This window comes from Capra hircus, chromosome 1 (assembly GCF_001704415.2).
Source record: "Capra hircus breed San Clemente chromosome 1, ASM170441v1, whole genome shotgun sequence".
Lineage (NCBI taxonomy): Eukaryota > Metazoa > Chordata > Mammalia > Artiodactyla > Bovidae > Capra > Capra hircus.
In genome coordinates, this window is record NC_030808.1 from 45,075,727 (window position 1) to 45,098,793 (window position 23,067).

The 23,067-nt window shown below is 38.9% G+C and overlaps 1 protein-coding gene across 10 annotated transcripts in view; it reads right to left on the reverse strand.

The window, feature by feature from the left end:
* Window positions 1-23,067, reverse strand: part of ABI3BP (ABI family member 3 binding protein) — a 291,620-nt gene that overhangs the window by 135,328 nt on the left and 133,225 nt on the right. For 9 of the 10 annotated variants that reach the window (XM_013974409.2, XM_013973792.2, XM_013974524.2 and 6 more), the window contains exons 7-12: window positions 18,478-18,526; window positions 17,465-17,536; window positions 16,835-16,927; window positions 3,419-3,496; window positions 1,460-1,534; window positions 639-713 (exon numbers count right to left, since the gene is read on the reverse strand). In XM_013974409.2, coding sequence (XP_013829863.2) covers window positions 639-713; window positions 1,460-1,534; window positions 3,419-3,496; window positions 16,835-16,927; window positions 17,465-17,536; window positions 18,478-18,526 — 442 coding nt within the window. The remainder of the gene's footprint in view (window positions 1-638; window positions 714-1,459; window positions 1,535-3,418; window positions 3,497-16,834; window positions 16,928-17,464; window positions 17,537-18,477; window positions 18,527-23,067) is intronic. The other variant, XM_013974866.2, reaches the window with a different exon arrangement.

Here is a 23,067-nt window from a genome sequence, read left to right on the forward strand (position 1 = left end):
CTATTTTTTATAATCAAGCCACTAAATTTAAGGAGTTTGGGTTCTTCTTCTCATCTTTATTAAACTAGGGTTCTAATTTTTTCAGCAATACATGTATGTGCTTTCAGATATATTTTGTTTAAATTCAAATCAAGCACATCTGAACTAGACAATGTTCCTCCAATAGCTTTAAAAACAGAATTGCAGTAATTACATGTCTTTATACTTAAGTTTCCCCAACAACTTCCTTGATATCTCATTCAAATTCTAAGAAGCAGTCTATAGAAATATCATAAATATATCTTCTCTTTCAAGAGAAACAGTTGAGCAAAAAGCTATTTTGGAAAAATACAGAAAATAATTTATTCAGTGACAGTGATTTTGAATTAACAGTCAAATATAATATCAAAATATGACTACTCCCAAGGAAAACAACCAAAGGATTTATATAGAGAATGACTAGTTAGTATCCTAAATTATAAAATAAAGAATTTATAGCATCTAAGGGCCTGGCATTCAGGCATTTATTGTTCTATAAGCCATGTGTCCCTATTTTTCTGTGAGGAGATAAATTTGAATGAGTTAGCCTAAGGGTTTCTTTCAGGCATGCATAAAATTTCCAAGGAAATAATAAGCTGTAGTGTTTTAATAATTTTTACCTAGAGTGCTCAGTGGCAATTCAAACCTAGGTATTAAAATAGTTTGTGATGTTCCGGGGGTCCTTCCCCTGAGAACTGCAATAAAGAAGAATTCAGTTAGAAACACCCTGAATCAGGATTTGACATTGTGACTTAACCGTATCGTGTGAGGCATGCTCATAACGGAGGGTACATTGGGCAGCTGATAGCTTTCATGGAAATAGCTGGCTTCCCCTGGAAAGTTTTTACACAGTTGTATTAATTTGAAGGTCTACCTTTGAATGACCATGGTGTAACATGGAAGATCAACATCACAAGGACAGAACAATATATGTACATGCTCTCCTTTTTAAAATGTTTTTTAAGGAGAAGAGAATAAAGCAACTTAGATTCTCTCAGGCCAATAAACAGCTAACTTGCATGACGTGAAATTCTTAGTAAAAAGCATTACACTTTTGAGTAGTCTCCTTGAGTTTACTACACATAAGCCTAGGAAAAGCCAACTGAAATGGGAAGCACAGACACAGTCATGACTCTCACCCCTCCAAGTTTTGTGGATTAGAGGGCTGGCATTCTGGCTTTCTATGCCTCCCAAGAGGCTGGTAAAAAGGGTGTGCAGTTAGCATCTAACATCCAGAGCTGCCCAAAATATTAGTCACCAGGATCAAGGCATGTTGTTAACTCTTTAAGGGAACTGATCCAAGAAATAGGAAGATGTATTACTGCCTGTAAGGGAGGAAAGAAAGTGGGGAGGATAGGAAGCCAAGACACTGAGGTTATTTTTCTATGAGGGTTGGGGTGGTTTTTGTTTTTAAAGAAAAAAAAAAACTTCTGAGAATTACCCAGTGTTGTTTCTGAAATGTCTAGTGCACTAGACACAGTGGGCTTAGTGGTTCTTGGGACTGATTCAGGAGTCACTGGAAGGGAAAAAAGATGGCTTTACAAATTAAGATAAAATGAAACAACTCAGGACCATAAGGCACTGCTGTTGCCCTTTAGAATTAGAACCCACGTGTATACAGACCAATTCTTTTCAAATTAATTATGGTAAGGGCTCCCTGGCTTGGCTTAGTGTCTGAACTGACACCTCCTTCCAACCATTCCCTTCTGGGTTTGTTCACTCTCCAGGTATTTCAAAAAGCACATGGAATTGACCCTCATGGAAGCAATTAACAGATTATTCATAATTTCTTATGTGTCTTTTTTTTCTCTTTATCTCCAGAACTTAGCACAAACTCTGGAGAATAATAAGCAAGCACATGATAAATATTTATTAAATGACTTAATAAATGGGCAGCTAAAAGAATGACCCAGGGCAAAAAGATTTATTTAGAACTATTACATTTTAAGAATTCTCTTTTCCAAACTGCAGTGAACATGCAAAGCTTAGAAGTGGGTTGAAATTATAAGGATTCAAGTGCTAAGTCACAGAGTTATTTCAAGTGCTAGATCAAAGGCAAAGATGACCCTCAGGTAAATAGTTTTTGAGAAATAAGAACCAGGATCACTGAAATCTGGCATGAATTGTGAGCTACACAATTCCAGAATTTTGTAGGGTAAGGATATGAAATACAATAAAAGTGAATAATAAATTACAAAGTTTGTCTAAGCATTTCTGAAGTGGAAAGTCCCAAGGAAGTTTTGGCAGAGAACTAAGAAATCTATAGATGCCCTCATCATATACTACGCCAAGAGAAGCATCATTGGGAAAAGTCAACAGAATCTCCACTGGGTCATGCCTATCCTTTTTTTGGTATTTACCAATTAGACTGAAGTCAGAAAACTACCTAGGAATTTCATTCAAATGGATTACTCCAGCCTCAGATTATACCTTTCCTCCAATTTCTATGAAGGTAGGGAAGGGATGGAAGGTCCATCTCTCACCTTCAGTCAGGACCAAATACTTCTGTCAGAAATATTTCTACTTGAATAGGTTTATTGAAATCAGGTCATTCTATTTCCCCACCAATCTTTATCTTCTCTGTGTAAGTTATGAGTCAGAGTTTAGTACAAGGTAAATATCACTGATTTTTCAATTTACAGCAGTTTTATGTGAGTTTTTATGATTAAAAACTCACTTTAGATTGGAGTTACTTTGCTAAATGAAGATTTAGGGGAATCCTTGCTAGGTATTTGTTTCACAGAGTCCTGAATGAGGTGGTATTGCTCTGGCAAAGACTCTGTAGTTCAGAGAACAGTGTTTTCCTGATGGGCTGGACTTGGGCAGTTTGTTCGCAGAAAAAAATGCTGAATGTTAGTAATGGTTGATAAACTGGGGAAAATGCACATTGAATTTATTCTTTAAAGGATTTTAAAAATGAGCTATTCTGTATTTTCTTCATGAAGGTTGTTAATCTTCAAAAGCCATTTAATAAATTATTCCAGGGTACTTTCATAGATATCAAAGTACGGATAATGGTTTTTTTTTAAACCAGTCATTTGTGAAAGTGAATAACTGAAAAATGCTCTCATGTCTTCTTATAAATGGAAAGCGCCAAAACCATGGTATTACATCTTAGTATAAAAATATTTCAGAACGTTGAGGTAACAATTTTCACCTGGAATGAGTAATGCAGGTTCTATTGTTACAGATCAGTTATATAATTCAATTGTTCATTTTGCATCTTTTGTTTCCCTGAACATTAAAGACCCAGAGTCTCCTATTGTTGTGTGCTTATGCTCAAAATAAACTTCCTACTGGCTCTTCACTGAAAAAAAAAAACAGGCTTATCAATCACTTAATATTTGAAAAAATATATTATGTATTTTCTCAAAGTTAATAAACATAGGGATCTCATTACCTGTTATGGGCAGTGCTGGAATCTTTTCTACCTCGGGTGTTTTAGACTCAGCAGGCAATGCCAAGGTTTCATTCTTAGCTAAAAAATCAGACAACAAACAATTTACCTCACTTCCTCATAACAGTGTCCAAATATACTTCCCTCAAAACAATCAACCAACAGACTCTTTCAAGATTATTCTGCTCGTATTCCTTCCCACCAGGCAGTCAATACAATTACTGTGCATTTCTACCAGTGATTAGTATTAGTAGTGACAGTCTTCAGAATTCCTTCTCATTAATCGTAGGTAATACTTTAAGATCTAAGTTGGAACTGGAAGGAAGAAAAAAAAATGACAACCCAGTACTTGGCTAGCTCTCAAGTCACTCTGATTCATAAACAGTTTCTTGAAGACATAGGTTGTATAGCAAAATGCTCCCTGGAATTTTATACTCAATTACTACTATTTTTTTTAATCAATGAAAAGAAATTATCCATTATTATATATGGTAAAAATGTAATAGGTTATGGCAATAAAGTTTTAGAAAAACATAAATAATGTACATAGGAAACTAAGATATTTGAAGATATTTGCGGTTAAAAAATTACAAACGGTTATTTATTTGAGCCACTTATTAACATAGATCTTTTCTTTGGGTCTTTGTGTAAAAAAATGAAATCTGTTTTTTTTTTTTTCTCTTCTGACGACTATTCAGGAAACGAAAGTACATTTCTGTGCCAGAGTTGCCCAATGATTAAGATATTCTCCATTTCAAAAAATGCATGTAGGATTAACTCGATTCATCTATTTGGCACACTAAATCAATGACCTACCTACAATATTTCAAAAGTCTGGTGGCCTGAAAGAATTCTTTTTTTTTTTTTTTTTTTAGATACACTGATCATGTCACCTTGAACTGGTTATAATCAGATGGGATTTTAAGTCTTAAGGCTACAAGGAACTCTTTGGGTTTCTCAACTTTGGCACCACTGACATTTGTGACTGTATGTTTTCTTTCTTTCTTTTTTTTTATTATTATGGGGGCCTTTAGTGTGAAATGTAGGATATTCAACAGTATTTCTGGGCTTTATGCACTGGATTCCACAGCTGGACAACCAAAATGTCTCTACTGCGCTTACCTGCTCAGTGTCTGACTCTCTGCAACCCCAAGGACTGTAACCCACCAGGCTCCTCTGTCCGTGGGGATTCTCCAGGCAAGAATACTAAGGTGGGGTACCAGGCCCTCCTCCAGGGGATCTTCCCAACCCAACCCAGGGATTTAACCCAGGTCTCCTGCAGGCATATTGCAGGCATATTCTTTACCGTCTATGCCACCAGGGAAGTCCAAGAATACTGGAGTGGGTAGCCCATTCCTTCCCCAGGGGAACTTTCTGACCCAGGAATCGAACCAGGGTCTCCTGCACTGCAGGAGGATTCTTCTCCATCTGAGCTACCTGGGAAGCCCAAAAATGTCTCTGCTGCTGCTGCTGCTAAGTTGCTTCACTCGTGTCCGACTCTGTGTGATCCCATAGATGGCAGCCCACCAGGCTCCGCTGTCCCTGGGATTCTCCAGGCAAGAACACTGGAGTGGGTTGCCATTTCCTTCTCCAATGCATGAAAGTAAAAAGTGAAAGTGAAGTCGCTCAGTCATATCTGACTCTTCGTGAACCCGTGGACTGCAGCCTACCAGGCTCCTCCGTGGGATTTTCCAGGTAAGAGTACTGGAGCTGGCTGCCATTGCCTTCTCCGAAAAATGTCTCTAGACACTGTCAAATATCCTAGAGGGGGAAGAAGGGGAAAGTGAAAGTGAAGTCGCTCAGTTGTGTCTGACTCTCTGCGACCCCGTGGACTATAGCCTACCAGGCTACTCCGACCGTGGGATTCTCCAGGCCAAGAATATTGGAGTCGGTTGCCAGAAGAAGGGGGAGGGGGAGATAAAATTTCCCTCTGTTGAAAACTACTGATCTAATCTGTTCTCTCAAAGTTCTTTAAGGATGCAAATTTTGTAACTTCCTCCTGCAGTTTACATCAGACATAAAGATCATTTTCTTCTTTTCAGTTAACATGGGCACAAAATACTTATTTTCTGATGATCTTAAAGACAATTATAAAGTCATGCCTTTCACAAAGACCATGGAAGCAAATCAATTTTCAGTCTGTATCATGAAGCATACAATAGATTCCTAGAGTTAATGATTTTCAGGAGTGATTTAAACTGCTAGAAACAGGTGTCACAAGTGCTAGTATCCTCGCCTTAGCTATCCATTGAGTGTGCATTCTCTATTTCTGTGCACATGAAGCTACACAACATGTTTATACAACAGAAACATTTAATACCGTTGTTCAATTAATGTAGCAGTGCACAACAAGAAGGGACTTTTTCTGGAATAACTAGAAAACTAAACAGATTCAGCATAATTTTATGATAAATCCTTTTTAGATTTCTAAATCTCATCGTTTCTTTCCTGCTTCTTTTGTAGTCAGAACTTTGGTTTAGAACCACTGTGATTGCTGGCACAGGAAAAACCTTCAGATTACAATTTTTTAAATTTATTTTTTAATTGAAGGTAAATTACAATGTTGTATTTTCTGCTGTACAATGATGCAAATCAGCTATAATTACACATATATCCCCTCCCTCTTGAGTCCAAACATTGATGAGCTCTAGTTTTGTTATTTTCAGTATGTAAGAAAGGAAGGTTCTTTTTTTTTAATGTAAGATTATAAGATTTATCTTCAATGTTCTTCTTTTTCAGTGTCACTTTCTCCTTCAGGATGATTTTTGCTAATCCTTTCTTTCTTGTGTAATATCCTATGCTCTTAGTGATTCTTTAGCTAACTAGGACTATGCATTTATTTATTTAAAAACATTATTTATTTTAACCTCCAGATCCCAGATTTTCAGGCAATGCTCTGAACTGCTTTGTTTTAGCTTTTTATGCATGCTGTTAAAGGGCAATTACATTAAACTAAAATTAGACTGTTGATGAAGAAAAATGGATAACTAGCATATTCAAAAGCAGAAAGTTCCATCTAGTCAAGGCTATGGTTTTTCCTGTGGTCATGTATGGATGTGAGAGTTGGACTGTGAAGAAGGCTGAGCACCGAAGAATTGATGCTTTTGAACTGTGGTGTTGGAAAAGACTCTTGAGAGTCCCTTGGACTGCAAGGAGATCCAACCAGTCCATTCTGAAGGAGATCAGCCCTGGGTGTTCTTTGGAGGGAATGATGCTAAAGCTGAAATTCCAGTACTTTGGCCACCTCATGCGAAGAGTTGACTCATTGGAAAAGACTCTGATGCTGGGAGGGATTGGGGGCAGGAGGAGAAGGGGACGACAGAGGATGAGATGGCTGGATGGCATCACCGACTTGATGTACATGAGTTTTAGTGAACTCCGGGAGATGGTGATGGACAGGGAGGCCTGGCGTGCTGCGGTTCATGGGGTCACAAAGAGTCAGACACGACTGAGCGACTGAACTGAACTGAACCTTCCCAAGAGGTGTTTGTATTTTCTACACATCGCTAATTCCTTACAGAGGCATGTGTGCGTGTGCTTGGTCATCTCCCACTCTTTGCAACCCCGTAGACTGTAGCCCGCCACGCTCCTCTGTCCATGGGATTCTCCAGGCAAGAATACCAGAGTGGACTGCCATTTCCTCCTCCAGGGGATCTTCCCAACCCAGGGAATGAACCCGTGTCTCTTGCATCTACTGCATTGGCAGGTAGATTCTTTACCCACTGCATCACCTTGGAATATCGTATTTCTAAATATGGGACTTCAGACATGAGAGAAATTGGTTGAAGGGGAAGATACTTGAATGGAGACTCTTTATGACTCCTATCAAGCCATGAGTATTCACCCACACTATGCATGTCCAACCAGTCTTGGCAACAGCAGAGTAAAGATGCATGAGAGCATGGCCTAAAACCCAGGAAATTCCTTTTCCTCTCTGATTCTTCTGTATCTTTTTTCAACACAGTTGGCTCCTTTCATTCTTGGCAAGCTAAGTCTTGGTTTTGACAAACCGTTTTTATGTCCCTGGGAAGTATGTATATCACTAGTTTTTATTTCTCTCATTATCCCCATCATGTATTCTCAGAACAAAAGCTATTAATTTCTTGATGTCCCGTGTTGGGATCTGCTGGAATGAGGATATTATTTTTAGGATTTGCCCCTCACACAGTACGACTTTTCTGAATGACAGTGATAAATAACTTCAGGAAAATTTATTTCTCCCTCATTGGTATAAAGAAATGTTTATGCTCACTCTTCATAAAAAATAAAACAGTAAATATAAAATGTTATTTATGAACATAGTCTAAGATGGTACATTTGATGGATTTATTGGACATTTTCAAACATATTGCCTATCAGTCTCTTCAATGTGTCAAAAATTTGCCATGCATTAAAGATAGTTGTTTCCCTAGAAATAAGTCCAGGTTCAGTGCATGATGCTGGATGCTTGGGGCTGGTGCACTGAGACGACCCAGAAGGATGATACAGGGAGGGAGGAGGGAGGGGGGTTCAGGATGGGGAACGCATGTATACCTGTGGCGGATACATGTTGATGTATGGCAAAACCAATACAATATTGTAAAGTAATTAACCTAAAATTAAATTAAATTAATTTATATTCTTAAAAAAAGTTTTAAAAGGCATTTTCTATTTGCATAGAATTTTCTCCACTAAAATTACACTTAATCCTGAAGCCTTGGTGATTTCTATCAGAATAAAAAAAGCAAACAACAAAGCAAACCAAAGAATCAAATATTTAATTCTCTAAATTAGAGAAAACAAAATACTAAATTGATACTAAGGTAGCAGGTGGAAATTTGCAAAAACAAAAAAAAATTAGGAGATAGATATTATCAAAACTAAGAACTAAAATACCTCCCAGTTCAAAAATGACAGCAGTAGTCTGGGAAAAAATTCTGTTCACTTTCAGTCTCCTTCACAAATCCTGATTTTTGTATTTTGATGAACAGATTAGGGGCTGAATGAGTAAGAAATCAGTCAGCTCCTTCCTTTTCTTTTCCTTCTAAACAAATCTTTCCCAGGCACAGGGCTAAGTACATAGGCTCTGGGCAGAGAACTGGTGAGTGCCAGAGTCCTGAACTCTGGTTCTAAACACAGGTTCACTGAAGGAATTTATTTTGGAAAACTCTTGGCTTTAGCACAGCATTTGTGAGGATGTGGAATTGAGTCTCATTTTATAGCTAATCAGGAGGTGATCAAGTCTGATGTACAAGTTAAAGAAAGGAAGCCTAGAATTGCTCGTCTACATTCTTCTAAGTAACTCACCATAACACTAACAGATATGAATATTTTTACAGTAAAAATGTAAGGACTGCACAAAACCACAAAGATCTATTGGCAAATATATTTACACCTTAATAAAATGGTTATGCATCAATTCTTAAAAATTTTCTAAAATTCTAAGAGTAATAGTCCTCCGATTAATCCTCTCTACTCACTTAAGGCTTTGATCCTCTTTCTACCAGGAAATTCTCAAATTATAGCTAAGGAGAGCTTAAGAGTCTGCCTTTGAAAACTGTTACAGTCTGATTGCCTCACATCAAATAAGTGAACAGGTCAAACCTCTAGTGAGGGAGGAGAAATTAAGTCTGAGGTCCCTGCATGGGTAGATACCATCTCTGTGTAAATCACCATTATGTCCCCTCCCCTGCCACTTGTAGTTCTGGCATCAAGTAATCTTTACTAAATATTTGCTGAAGAAACGTTACTAAACAGGGGCTTGGACCTGTTTCAAACTTGTAATATGTGAAGATTCAATTATAACAAGTGTTAAAGTTCTTAGCTAGTTCAAGGAGAATATTCTACATTTTAAAGTCTTATTCAATTTCTATCTACTACATCATGCCATATTCCTCCATATTTATCAGTGGCCCAGGACATTTACCAGAGACACATTTTCCAGAGACTTTAGAGGTTCTCAAATTGTGGTTTCCAGACCAGCAGCATCAGTATCACCTGGGTACTAGGCAGAAATGCAAATTCTCAGGTGTCACCCCAGAAACAGAGGTGACAAGATCCTCCCCATAGCAGAGGATCTTAACCTTGATGAGGTATGGTGAGTCCCAGCAGTGTAACAAACCCACCAGAGCTTCTCATCTTTCATCAGGGTTGAGATCCTCTGCTATAGAGAGAATTCAGACCAATGTGATACTCAAATGCAGCAACTAGCTTAGCCCACTGGCCGCTCCAACTATTTCCTGGGTGCCCTTTAAAGGAGTTTTGCTGTTTTTTTTGTTTTATGTTTTTTAAACACTAAAATCATATCAGGTTTTATCTGTGTGTGTGTGTGTTAAGTCATATGAGTTGTGTCCAACTCTGCAACCCTATGGACTGTAGCCCACTTAAGGGGCTCCTCTGTCCATGGGATTCTCCAGGTAAATATATTGGAGTGAGTTGCCATGCCCTTCACCAGGGGATCTTCCCGACCCAGGGATCGAACATGCATCTTATACATCTCCTGCATTGACAGGCAGGTTCTTTACCAGTAGTGCCACCTGGGAAACCCTCAGGTTCTTTCTAGAAGTAGGAACCAGTATCAATCTCAAGTAAATAATAATTCAAACAAACCTGACCTTTACCTCAGTTCCCACTGAAAATATCTAGCGGTCCCTTGATAGTACAGTATGATAAATATAATTTACTATATAAACGTGTATATTTTGGATAATTGGATCAATATTCACTCTTCCTTCAAAAATATAAAGTAACTATTTCCCTATAGAATGTGATTTATTTGAATACCTCCAACACTCCATCCTGTCTACTCTTTACTTCTTTTTCCAATTTTTTCATTATGGTGAAAGATACATAACAAAAATCTTAACCATTTTTCAAGTATACAGTTCAACAGTATTAAATACATTTGCAATGTTGTACAACTATCACCACCATCCATGTCCAGAACTCTCCTTATCTTGTAACACTGAAACTCTGCACCATTAAACATTAATTCCTCATTCTTCTCCTCCTCCAGTCTCTGGAAGCCACCATTCTACTCTCTGTCTCTATGAATCTCTCTACTCTAGGTATCTCAAATAAGGTATCTCAAATAACAGTCTTTTGTCTTTTGTGACTTCTAATCACTTAGCATCATATTCCCAAGGTCCATTTATACTATAGTAAATGTCAGAATTTCCTTCCCTTTTAAGACTGAATAATTATCCATGGTGTGTATGTGTGTGTATATACACACATATATACACACACATACATACATATACACACCACATTTTGCTTATCCATTCATCTGTTGATGGACACGTGAATTTTTTCCACATTTTAGCTATTGTGAATAATGCTGCTGTGAATATGAATGTACAAATATCTTTTTAAGACTGCTCCCAATCCTTTTGGTTGTATAACCAGAAGTGAAATTGCTGGGTCAGGTAGTTTGATCCTTGATGCTCAGATGGTAAAGCCTGCAATGTGGGAGACTGCGGGGGACTGCCCGTGAAGGGTTAAGTCTTGGGAGCTGCTCGGCGTTATGCAGAGCCCTAGGACATGTTCCTAAGCTCCCTGTCCCGCCCCCCTGAAGAATTTATTACCCTTAAGGCTCCAGGACGTTTGGTTCTTGCAACATTTCATAGAAGATAGATTAGCTTATTGATAGAAGATAGATTATCTATTTGTGATGTACACAACGGTAAGGGTCTTGTGATTGTATTTGGAGATTAAGAACAATCTTGTGAATGTCAGAAGTCACGTACTTTATCCTATATATACTGCAGCACAATAAAGGAAGGCATCAGCCATTTTGGTCTGATCCTCTCAACCCCATCTTTCGTCTCTCTCTTATTTTTCTTAGCGGGGACACTCCGTTCTCTCCCTATGCAGGTGTGACTCTTGCTTGTGCTGGCCGCGGCAGGTGGCGCCCAACGTGGGGCTCGATTTCGACAGTTTTCCTCGCCACTACTCTTATTAGCTAAAAAGAGTGAGTATATACGTATACAAGTGAATTTAAATTGAGGAGGAGTAGTAAGGTTTATAGTTGAGAGTATAAATATGGGACAGACGCATAGTCGTCAATTGTTTGTACATATGTTATCTGTGATGTTAAAACATCGGGGAATTACTGTTTCCAAACCTAAATTAATCAATTTTCTTTCATTTATTGAGGAAGTTTGCCCTTGGTTCCCCAGAGAAGGTACAGTAAATTTAGAAACATGGAAAAAGGTAGGGGAACAAATTCGGGCTCATTATACTCTACATGGCCCTGAAAAGGTGCCTGTTGAAACTTTATCCTTTTGGACACTAATTCGTGATTGTCTGGACTTTGATAATGATGAATTAAAACGTTTAGAAAATTTATTGAAACAGGAAGAAAATCCTCTACATGTTCCTGATCCGGAACCCAGGTATGCTGTTCCCAAGGGAGTTGAAGGCGACCCTCCGTTTTCTAAATTATCGCGTCCTTCAGATAATGATGATTCACTTTCATCCACAGATGAGGCGGAATTAGACGAAGAAGCTGCTAAATACCATCAAGAAGATTGGGGTTTTTTAGCACAAGAAAAGGGGGCATCAACATCTAAAGATGATTTGATTGAATGTTTAAAAAACCTCACTGTTGCTTTACAGAGTTCAGGAATTAAGCTTCCCATTAGCAACTCTAAATCTCCTTCTGCTCCGCCTCTTCCCCCTGCCTATGCTCCTTCCATTATAGCAGGTCTCGATCCCCCTCCGGGGGCTCCTCCTCCTCCTCCATCTGAGATTATGTCTCCGCTGCAGAAGGCATTGAAACAAGCACAACGACTTGGTGAGGTCGTCTCCGACTTTTCTTTTGCCTTTCCTGTCTTTGAAAATAACAACCAGCGTTTTTATGAAGCTCTGCCTTTTAAACAATTAAAAGAGTTAAAGATTGCTTGCTCACAATACGGTCCTACCGCTCCATTCACTATTGCTATGATAGAAAGTTTGGGTACTCAAAATCTACCCCCAAATGATTGGAAACAAATAGCTAGGGCCTGTCTTTCGGGAGGAGATTATTTACTATGGAAATCTGAATATGCTGAACAGTGTGCTCGTATAGCCGATGTCAATCAGCAACAAGGTATACAGACTTCCTACGAAATGCTGACTGGTGAAGGTGCTTTCCAGGCTACTAATACTCAACTTAACTTTTTACCTGGTGCATATCCACAAATATCAAATGCGGCTCGACAGGCATGGAAAAAACTTCCTAGCTCTAGTATTAAGACAGAAGATCTCTCAAAAGTCCGACAGGGACCTGATGAGCCTTATCAGGACTTCGTGGCACGGCTCTTAGATGCTATAGGTAAGATAATGTCAGATGAAAAGGCTGGGATGGTATTTGCAAAACAATTGGCTTTTGAAAACGCTAATTCTGCCTGTCAAGCTGCTTTACGACCTTATAGAAAAAAGGGAGATCTGTCTGATTTTATTCGCATTTGTGCTGATATTGGACCCTCCTACATGCAAGGTATTGCTATGGCAGCGGCATTACAAGGAAAAAGCATTAAAGAGGTACTTTTTCAGCAACAAGCCAAGAACAAGAAAAGATATCAAAAGTCAGGTAATTCGGGTTGCTTTGTTTGTGGTCAGCCTGGCCATCGGGCTGCAGTGTGCCCTCAAAAACGACAAATCCCTGCTAATACTCCTAATTTATGCCCACGATGTAAAAAGGGGAAGCATTGGGCCCGGGATTGTCGTTCCAAAACGGATGTTCAAGGTAATCCTTTACCCCCGGTTTCGGGAAACTGGGTGAGGGGCCAGCCCCTGGCCCCGAAACAATGTTATGGGGCAACACTGCAGGTTCCAAAAGAACCATTGCAGACCTCTGTCGAGCCACAAGAGGCAGCGCAGGATTGGACCTCTGTGCCACCTCCTACACAGTATTAACACCCGAGATGGGGGTTCAAACCCTTGCCACAGGAGTGTTTGGGCCTTTACCTCCAGGAACTGCTGGATTGCTTTTAGGGCGCAGCAGTGCGTCTTTAAAAGGAATACTTATTCATCCTGGTGTGATTGACTCTGATTATACAGGAGAGATAAAAATATTAGCCTCCGCTCCTAACAAAATTATTGTGATTAATGCAGGACAACGTATAGCTCAACTTCTTTTAGTTCCATTAGTTATACAAGGAAAAACAATTAACCGAGATCGTCAAGAAAAAGGTTTCGGGTCCTCTGACGCCTATTGGGTGCAAAATGTTACCGAGGCACGACCAGAACTTGAGCTATGCATTGATGGGACCTCTGATTCTCCTGTGACACATGCCGATCCTATTGATTGGAAATCTGAGGAACCGGTATGGGTCGATCAGTGGCCCCTAACACAAGAGAAACTTTCTGCCGCACAACAGCTGGTGCAGGAACAGCTGAGACTTGGGCATATTGAACCCTCTACCTCTGCGTGGAATTCCCCAATTTTTGTTATTAAAAAGAAGTCGGGAAAATGGAGATTGCTACAAGACCTTCGTAAGCCTTTATTTGATATCCTTAAAGGTGACTCTGACCCTGCGTCACCCCGAACACTTTCTTCAGAAGGACGATCAGCCTTACAATCAATAGAAGAAGCTATTAGACAACAACAGATTACTTATTGTGATTACCAACGGCCATGGGGTTTGTATATACTTCCTACCCCTCAAGCACCTACAGGAGTTCTTTATCAAGATAAACCTTTGCGATGGATATATCTATCTGCTACTCCAACCAAACATCTGCTCCCTTACTATGAGCTCGTTGCAAAAACTGTAGCAAAAGGACGTCATGAGGCCATCCAATATTTTGGATGCCGAAGCACCGCGCTGGATCCCGGAGAGGCTGGTACGCGCGGCGGAGGAACTCCCTGACACATCAAATGCACCACATGACACTGAGCGAGCCCACGAGTGAGCTGCCTACCCAAAGGCAGATTGAGGCGTTGATGCGATATGCTCAGAATGAGGCTCATGTACAACCTCCGGTGACGCCTACCAATATACTGATCATGTTATTATTACTGTTACAGCGGATACAAAACGGGGCGGCTGCGGCTTTTTGGGCATACATTCCAGATCCACCTACGATTCAATCATTAGGATAGGATAAAGAAGTAGTACCTGTCTATGTCAATGATACAAGTCTTTTGGGAGGAAAATCAGATATTCATATTTCTCCCCAGCAAGCTAATATCTCTTTTTATGGTCTTACTACACAATATCCTATGTGCTTTTCTTATCAATCACAACATCCTTACTGTATACAGGTGTCAGCTGATATATCCTATCCTCGAGTGACTATTTCTGGCATTGATGAAAAACCCGGAAAAAGATCGTACCGTGACGGAACCGGACCTCTCGACATTCCGTTTTGCGACAAACATCTAAGCATCGGCATAGGAATAGACACTCCTTGGACTTTATGTCGAGCCCGGGTTGCATCGGTGTACAACATTAACAATGCCAATACCACCTTTTTATGGGATTGGGCACCTGGGGGAACACCTGATTTCCCTGAAAATCGAGGACAGCATCCACCCATTTTCTCTGTAAACACTGCTCAAGTATATCAAACAGAACTGTGGAAACTTTTGGCTGCTTTTGGTCATGGCAATAGTCTATATTTACAACCCAATATTAGTGGGAGTAAATATGGTAATGTAGGAGTTACAGGGTTTTTATATCCCAGAGCTTGTGTCCCTTATCCATTTATGCTGATACAAGGCCATATGGAAATAACACTGTCATTGAATATTTATCATTTAAATTGTTCTAATTGCATATTTACCAATTGCATAAGAGGTGTTGCCAAAGGAAAACAAGTTATAATAGTAAAACAACCTGCTTTTGTAATGTTACCTGTTGAAATAACTGAAAGCTTGGTATGACGAGACTGCTTTAGAATTACTACAACGCATTAACACGGCTCTTAGCCGCACTGAAAGAAGTGTGAGCCTGATTGTTCTGGGTATAGTATCTTTAATCACCCTTATAGCAAATGCTGTCACCGCTTCTGTATCTTTAGCACAATCCATTCAAGCTGCTCATACTGTAGATTCCTTGTCATATAATGTTACTAAAGTAATGGGAACACAAGAAGATATAGATAGAAAAATAGAAGATAGACTATCAGCTTTATATGACGTGGTTAGAGTTCTAGGAGAACAAGTTCAGAGCATTAGTTTCCGCATGAAAATCCAATGTCATGCTAATTATAAGTGGATTTGTGTTACAAAAAAGGCTTATAATGCATCTGATTTTCCGTGGGATAAGGTGAAAAAACATCTACAAGGAATATGGTTTAATACTAATGTGTCTCTAGATCTATTGCAATTGCATAATGAAATTCTTAATATTGAAAATTCTCCAAAAGCTACTTTGAACATAGCTGATACTGTTGATAATTTTTTACAAAATTTATTTTCTAACTTCCCTAGCCTTCATTCACTGTGGCGTAGCATAATTGCTGTGGGCGCGGTTCTGACTGTTGTGCTTATATTGATTTGTTTAGCTCCTTGCCTTATTCGTAGCATTGTTAAAGAATTTTTACATATGAGAGTTCTGATACATAAAAATATGTTGCAACACCGACATCTTATGGAGCTTTTAAAAAATAATAAAGAGAGGGGAGCTGCGGGGGACTGCCCGTGAAGGGTTAAGTCTTGGGAGCTGCTCGGCGTTATGCAGAGCCCTAGGACATGTTCCTAAGCTCCCTGTCCCGCCCCCCTGAAGAATTTATTACCCTTAAGGCTCCAGGACGTTTGGTTCTTGCAACATTTCATAGAAGATAGATTAGCTTATTGATAGAAGATAGATTATCTATTTGTGATGTACACAACGGTAAGGGTCTTGTGATTGTATTTGGAGATTAAGAACAATCTTGTGAATGTCAGAAGTCACGTACTTTATCCTATATATACTGCAGCACAATAAAGGAAGGCATCAGCCATTTTGGTCTGATCCTCTCAACCCCATCTTTCGTCTCTCTCTTATTTTTCTTAGCGGGGACACTCCGTTCTCTCCCTATGCAGGTGTGACTCTTGCTTGTGCTGGCCGCGGCAGGAGACCCAGGTTCACATTCAATCCCTGGATCAGAAAGAGCCCCTGGAGAAGGGAATGACTACCCACTCCACTGTTCTTGTCTGGAGAATTCTATGGACAGAGGAACCTGGCGGGTTACTGTCCATGGGGTCTCAAAGAGTCAGACAAAACTGAGCAACTAACACTTTCCCTTTCTTTCATGGTAATTTTATTTTTAATTTTTTGAGGAATGGACATAAACCGTATTCCACGGCAGTTGTATAGTCTTTTATTCCTATTCACATGTACATGCTTGTCCCTTACTTTTCCCTTCTAGATCTCCAAAGAGCTCATTGGCTAGATCCCTTGGACATCCTAGGAATATCAGTGCTAATATTGTCACTGCAAAGTTCACATATAAATCTTGGCCGCTTACCTAACTGTGTCTTGATTGCCTCTGAAATCTCGAACATTATGGAAGTGGGAAGTTTTACGGTGGTTTCATTAAGGCCTGGGATAACAAGGTGGACTGCAAGAAAACAGATGTAATAAAAGAAAATGCATCCTGAAACAAAGCTCAGAGCATTGGAACCATAACGCTTAGAGCTTATTTTGCTTAGCCAATTTCAACCCAAAGTTTAAAAATCTGGGAAAAAATATGACAGTAAATTTTAAACATAATCTTTTTTCATATTCAGAACTGAACAACCAAAATAATGTGACTTAATCCACAGACTTAAAAATTGTAGAATGGCTCCTTAAGTTTAAAAACACTGTTACCAATAATAACTTTTAAATGAGTTATTCAATATGACAAAAACTCTCTCACAACTTCAACAGGTAGGCAGGTAGGAGGGGAGCCAATAGGTACAGTCTGGAGTTGTTTCCGTAACACTACGGGATCCTAGCCTGGAATGGACACAAGCCAGGATGCTAAACAATGAAAGGAAATGAACCAACATCAATTTAACAGACCTGCACACAGTGCAAAATTCTACAACAGCCTTGTTACCAAAACAAGAGTCTGATTTGCTTAATGTAGATGTAGATTTCAAGACAGACTCACCCACTATTGTTCCTCCATAGGGGGTCTTATCTGGAGATTTAGTTGAGGCCCTGTGTGTAACATTCTGAATCACTGTTGAAAGACCAAAAGATAATAGTGTGAATGGAAACAAACAAACAAACAAACAAAAATCAGTCAAGAAGCAGAATGAAGCTAATAACGTAAAGCCATCTGCACTGGAGAAATCTGATCCTTTTTTAATTAATAGAAAGGAACTCACTGGGCTGACTACACAACCAACAAAAGAGCTAGAAGGCACATCCTAACCCTATGCCTTTAAGTAGAGAAAATGTTCCGTTCTAATTAGCTTAAAATTTCCTTTCTCAGCTCCACTCCCTGCAGCCTACCCAAGTTAAATAACTTGCACAAAATGAGGCAATGACACACTCAGTAAATAAAATGAATTAGAAAATGTATATCCTTAAAGCAAAGACTTAAAGTCCAATACTAACTGACCCCATTTTGAAAATACACTTGAGGCATTGTGTTTTGTTAAAAATGAATTAGTATTTTAAGTGCCCGATCTCTTCCACCACAAAACTTTCTGGAAATAATTGAATCTTAAAAAATTTGAAAGACTGAAAGTCAAAACAAAAATGACTAGATGCTGAAATAAGACATAACTCTTGAAACCTGGATTTCTTTACAGTCCTTAAAGAGAGCTCTAAATCATAGTTATCATTTCGTTAATCCAGAGCATCCTATTAATGACTTCCTACATCTAAATGATGTTAATCCTGAAGAAAGCCACATATATTTAATTGGTTTTTTTAAATTTAATACTTGTTAGGGTTGTTCTTTCTCCAGATGCTCAACCAGTATGCCTTGCCTAGATTTGGCCTATTTGTAGAGTCAAAATTATCTGTTAACTTCTAATTTACTAGTGCAATTATTTTTTAAAAAAATAGGCATAAATATTTTTTAAAAAAATATGTGTTATGTTTAATTATCTCAGTTTAAAAAGCATATTAAAATAGTTCTAAGCATATATCCAGAGCAGACATGCAGATTACCTTGCTTGATGATTGTTACTGGGATTAGCTTTCTTGGGACATATGCTGGCTGAAAAGAGGAAGAGATACAGCTTTTGAGTTATGGTTAACTTAAAAAATAATTTAAAAACTGGAAGTAGTCCTTTCTTGCCTTCTGTGAAGCTCTCCATGACACTGGTTCAACGGTTGCTGGAAAGAACTTCAGTACATATATCTGCCTCTGTTTTATTGCTTTCACTTGTTTTTTTCCCATAAATGTCCAAAGATTTGACAGAAGCAGTTCCTTCAAAATTCCCATTAGTTTAGTTTACTTAGAAACTGCAGTGGAAAGAAGTAAAATCCTCTGGATTGAATCCTAGTGTATTTTCACTTAATTGGAACCAGTGAACCAGTCAAACTCTGTCTTTACATTCCCTCTCAAAATAGGATTTTAAGCTACACATTCTTTTAAAACCAATCAGAATAGCATTGAAACATATATATTATCATATGCAAAATGGATGCCCAGTGCAGGTTCCATGCCTAAAGCAGGGCATCCAAAGCCAGTGCCCTGGGACAACCCAGAGGGACGGGGTGGGGAGAGAGGAGGGAGGGGGTTCAGGATGGGGGAGACACACGTATACCTGCGGCCAATTCATGCTGATGTGTGGCAAAAACCATCACCACATTGTAAAGTAATTATCTTCCAATTAAACAAATAAATAAATTTTAAAAACCAATCCGACAATTGTTACAGTGTGTCTCACTGCTGCTTCAGACACTCAACCACTGTGAACTCCTGAGGCTACGCTTTGCCTTGCCCAGGAAGGCAGAGCTGGGACTCAGATCCAGACATCCCCACTTCCAAAGCCTGCAGTTTTAACAACTGTGTATGTATTTATTCCCAGAGGACCTCAGAATTGGAAGGGCAGGTCTCAGAGGACTGTGACTTCTCCCTTCTTCCAGCTTCCCTCAGATGTCCCACGGTAAGTTTGGATGTCATGGAGAGAGCAACTTGAACTAGGGGCATGTTTAGTGTTAACCTTACAGTGGAGTCCTCACTGGGGACAGTGAGCCAAGGATAAGACAGCCAAGAGAGAGGCGTGAAAAAGCATGAGAGAACAACAGGAAATATACGGAGCAGAATTAGACTGAGGTAAAGAGGTAAGTCTGAGCCATCTTTGGTGGCTCAGAGGATAAAGCGTCTGCCTGCAATGCAGGAGACCCAGGTTCGATCCCTGGGTTGGGAAGATCCCCTGGAGAAGGAAATGGCGACTCACTTCAATATTCTTGCCTGGAGAATCTCATGGACAGAGGGGCCTGGCGGGCTATAGTCCACAGGGTTGCAAAGAGTCGGACACGACTGAGCGACTTCACTTGACTTAAGGGGTAAGTAAGCATGATTCTGATTTTCTGAAGCTTGGTTTAACCTGGATGCATGGTTCAGATATTCCCGGTACTAGACCTGCTGACGATCCAGGATGTAGTGAATGAGATACTTAACCACACAGGTGTTTAAAGTTGTGAGAAAAGAAGATGTGTTCACATGCTCCCATTCTGATCAACAATATACCCATAGCAAAGAAGGGCCCCAATACCGCGCTTACTGTTGGCTATTTTCTTCTTGTATTAAAGTCCTTACATTTAAAAAACACAGAAAATAAAAGTTTAGTCTTAACTATTTTCAAAAGAAGCATCTATATTTCTTGCATTGTACTTGGACTCAGTGCTGTAGGGCAAATGCTTGTGTTGCCCCACAAACTTGTATGTTGAAACTTAATCCCCAGTGTGATGGCATTTGGAGGTGGGGCCCTTGGAAGTAAATAACTCATGTGGGTGGAGACCCGATGAATGGGATTAGTGCTCTTATGAAAGAGAACGGAAAACTCCCTCCACCCTTCTGCCATGTGAGATAGTTGTGAGCCAGAAGTGAGCTCTCCCCAGACACTGAATCTGCCAGTGCCTTAACACTGACTTCCCAGGCTCCATAACTGTGAGAACTAATTCACTGTTGAAGCCATCCATCCAGTCTGCGGTATTTTTGCTATAGCAGCCCTGATGAACTAAGACATCCAGTAATTTCCTACTTAGCAATCTAGCCTAAGGAAGTGGTAGAAGAGAGTGTCATCATTTTGTGTAACAGTGTTTATCACCACAATGTGAAACAATCTCATCATTCCAAAGCAGAGGTTTTGTTAAATAAATTATGGTTAAAATTTCTGACACTTATTTAACAAAGTGGGAAGTATGTATAGTATAAAATGTAAAGGATACAAATTTATATTTATATTATAATCTGAAAACAATATATGTATAGACAAAAGACCAAAAGGAAACATATCATAGTCGTTTGCTAAATGGTAGTAATTTCTTATAATCTGATATTTTATCTTATGTACCTTTCTCTATTTTTCAAGTTCCTTACAGGGGTGAATTACACTTATAACCAGGAAAAGCTATTATAACCAGCAGTCTATTAAGCTTCTGTAATGCATAGCTCAGACACTATTGGTCAACAGAGGAATGATGTAAATATAATTTATACACAACTTTGCCCAAGCAAGGGAAGAGGAACAGCAGGAACACAAGTATAGCCATCAGTAGGAAAGAAAAAAAAAAAAAAAGGTTCAACTTTGATGTCATACTGGTAGAGAACCTCTGGCTTTATCATAAGAAAATTAAATAAGTGCAGTTGCCCACAGGATCCTTTTTCCCCAGGCCCATGACCCTGTCTTGATGTGTCCACCTTACCTCCTTCACCAGTCCTGCTTCAGTGAAGGGGTTGCCATCCATAGTCTCTATCATTCCTGAGCATTTAAATCCTTTCTGCGGCAAACTCCAGTTCCACGGGAGATGTTTGCCAGGGGAGCCACAGTATTGTTCCTGGTGCTACTAATTTTTTCTTGATAGAGTTGTGGCTACAGTTCCAAAGATTTTTGAACGCCTGGTCCTCTTTTTGCCCCATGAATCTTGCCGTTTAGTGTATGTTTTGCAGAGTGTGAAGTGTTCAGAGACACATCACATTATAGCAGAAACACCTATTTGTTGCTGTGTGGGTGGCATTATCCCAGAATGTATTTTCTTTGCTGTGGATGATTTATTTCAAGGAAGTTTTTGACAAAAAGAGTTAGAAAAATATTTCATTCGTGACATAATGGAACAGTTTCTGTTTGGGTTCTTATCTGAATACAGACTAGTCCTCTATTAAGATGATGACAAGACTATATCTGTGCTGCCAGAAAATAAGGAAATCATTTAGTTGCAGAATCCAATTCTTTCTAGACCTTATATAATTATTCTCTTGCCTAATTAGCAATCCAAAGATGCACCAAGACTAATGAGCAAGTACTAACTCCCTCTCTGTAAGAAGGTTTTTTTAAATTGAAATATAGTTAAATTTACAGTGTTGTATTTGTTTCAGGTGTATAGTAAAGTGATTCACATTATATCTATAAGAATATATATATAAACACACATATATTTTTTAGGTTCTTTTCCTTTATAGATTATTATATATCACTATATATATTATATTTCTTATGCTAGAGGAATAGGAATTATTAATATATTTCCCTGTGCTAGACAGGTTCTTGTTGGTTATCTATTTTTATATATGTTTATATAAAAACATATTTTACATATTTTTATATAAAACATATATTTTATATATAACATATATATTTTTACATATGTTAATGGCAAACTCTCTCTAATTTATCTCTCTCCTTTCCCCTTTGATAACCATAAATTTGTGTTCTCTGTCTGCAGGTCTATTTCTGTTTTGTGTATCATTTCATTGTATCATTTTTTTAGATTCCACGTATAAGCGATATCAGATGATATTTGTCTGGCTTACTGCACTTCACATGTGTGAGCTCAGTCATGTCTAACTCTTTGCAACCCTGTGGACTGTGGCCTTGCCAGGCTCCTTGAATTTTCCTGGCAAGAATTCTGGAGTGGGTTGCCATTCCCTTCCCCAGGGGCTTTTCCCAACCCAGGAATGAACCTGGATTTCTTGCATTGCAGGCCGGTTGTTTACCATTTGAGACACAAGGAAAGCCCTAAGGAAATTCACTTTAACTACTTTTCAGGGGACATTGAATCTTATGGGAAGAGGATGCTGAAGTGGTAAAAGGCAATGTCCCTGATGGTCCATCCAGCTTCCTTTTCAGTTCTGATTAGGGAAAACCCACTCAAGTCTAGCAATGACCACAGCAGCAGTAACCAAACACTGTGGGGGAGTTTAGATTCACTCTGCATTGCATTACCTTTCCCGTGATATTATTTTAAAAAAATTAAATTTAGGAAAAGTAATGATAACACTTTGTGAGTTACTCTATTCTTTGTGAGTTACTCTTTATAGGTTTGTCCATTTGGTATTTTTGTGATATCAGCATATCCACTGTTGATTTAAATTTTTCATTAGGCCCCAGGGAGTGGCTAAGGGTTGCTTAAAATCAAATTTCAATGACTCAAGATCTAAACCACATGAGAAGAATTTGGGCCTGTTACATGCTGGTTTTAATCCATTTTTAGGATGTCCTGATGAAAGTTATGAAAGATATTGATTCAATCTAACAGCTGACTAAAGGTGAATCTAACATCCTTTTTGTGACAATTGCTGTATTTCTG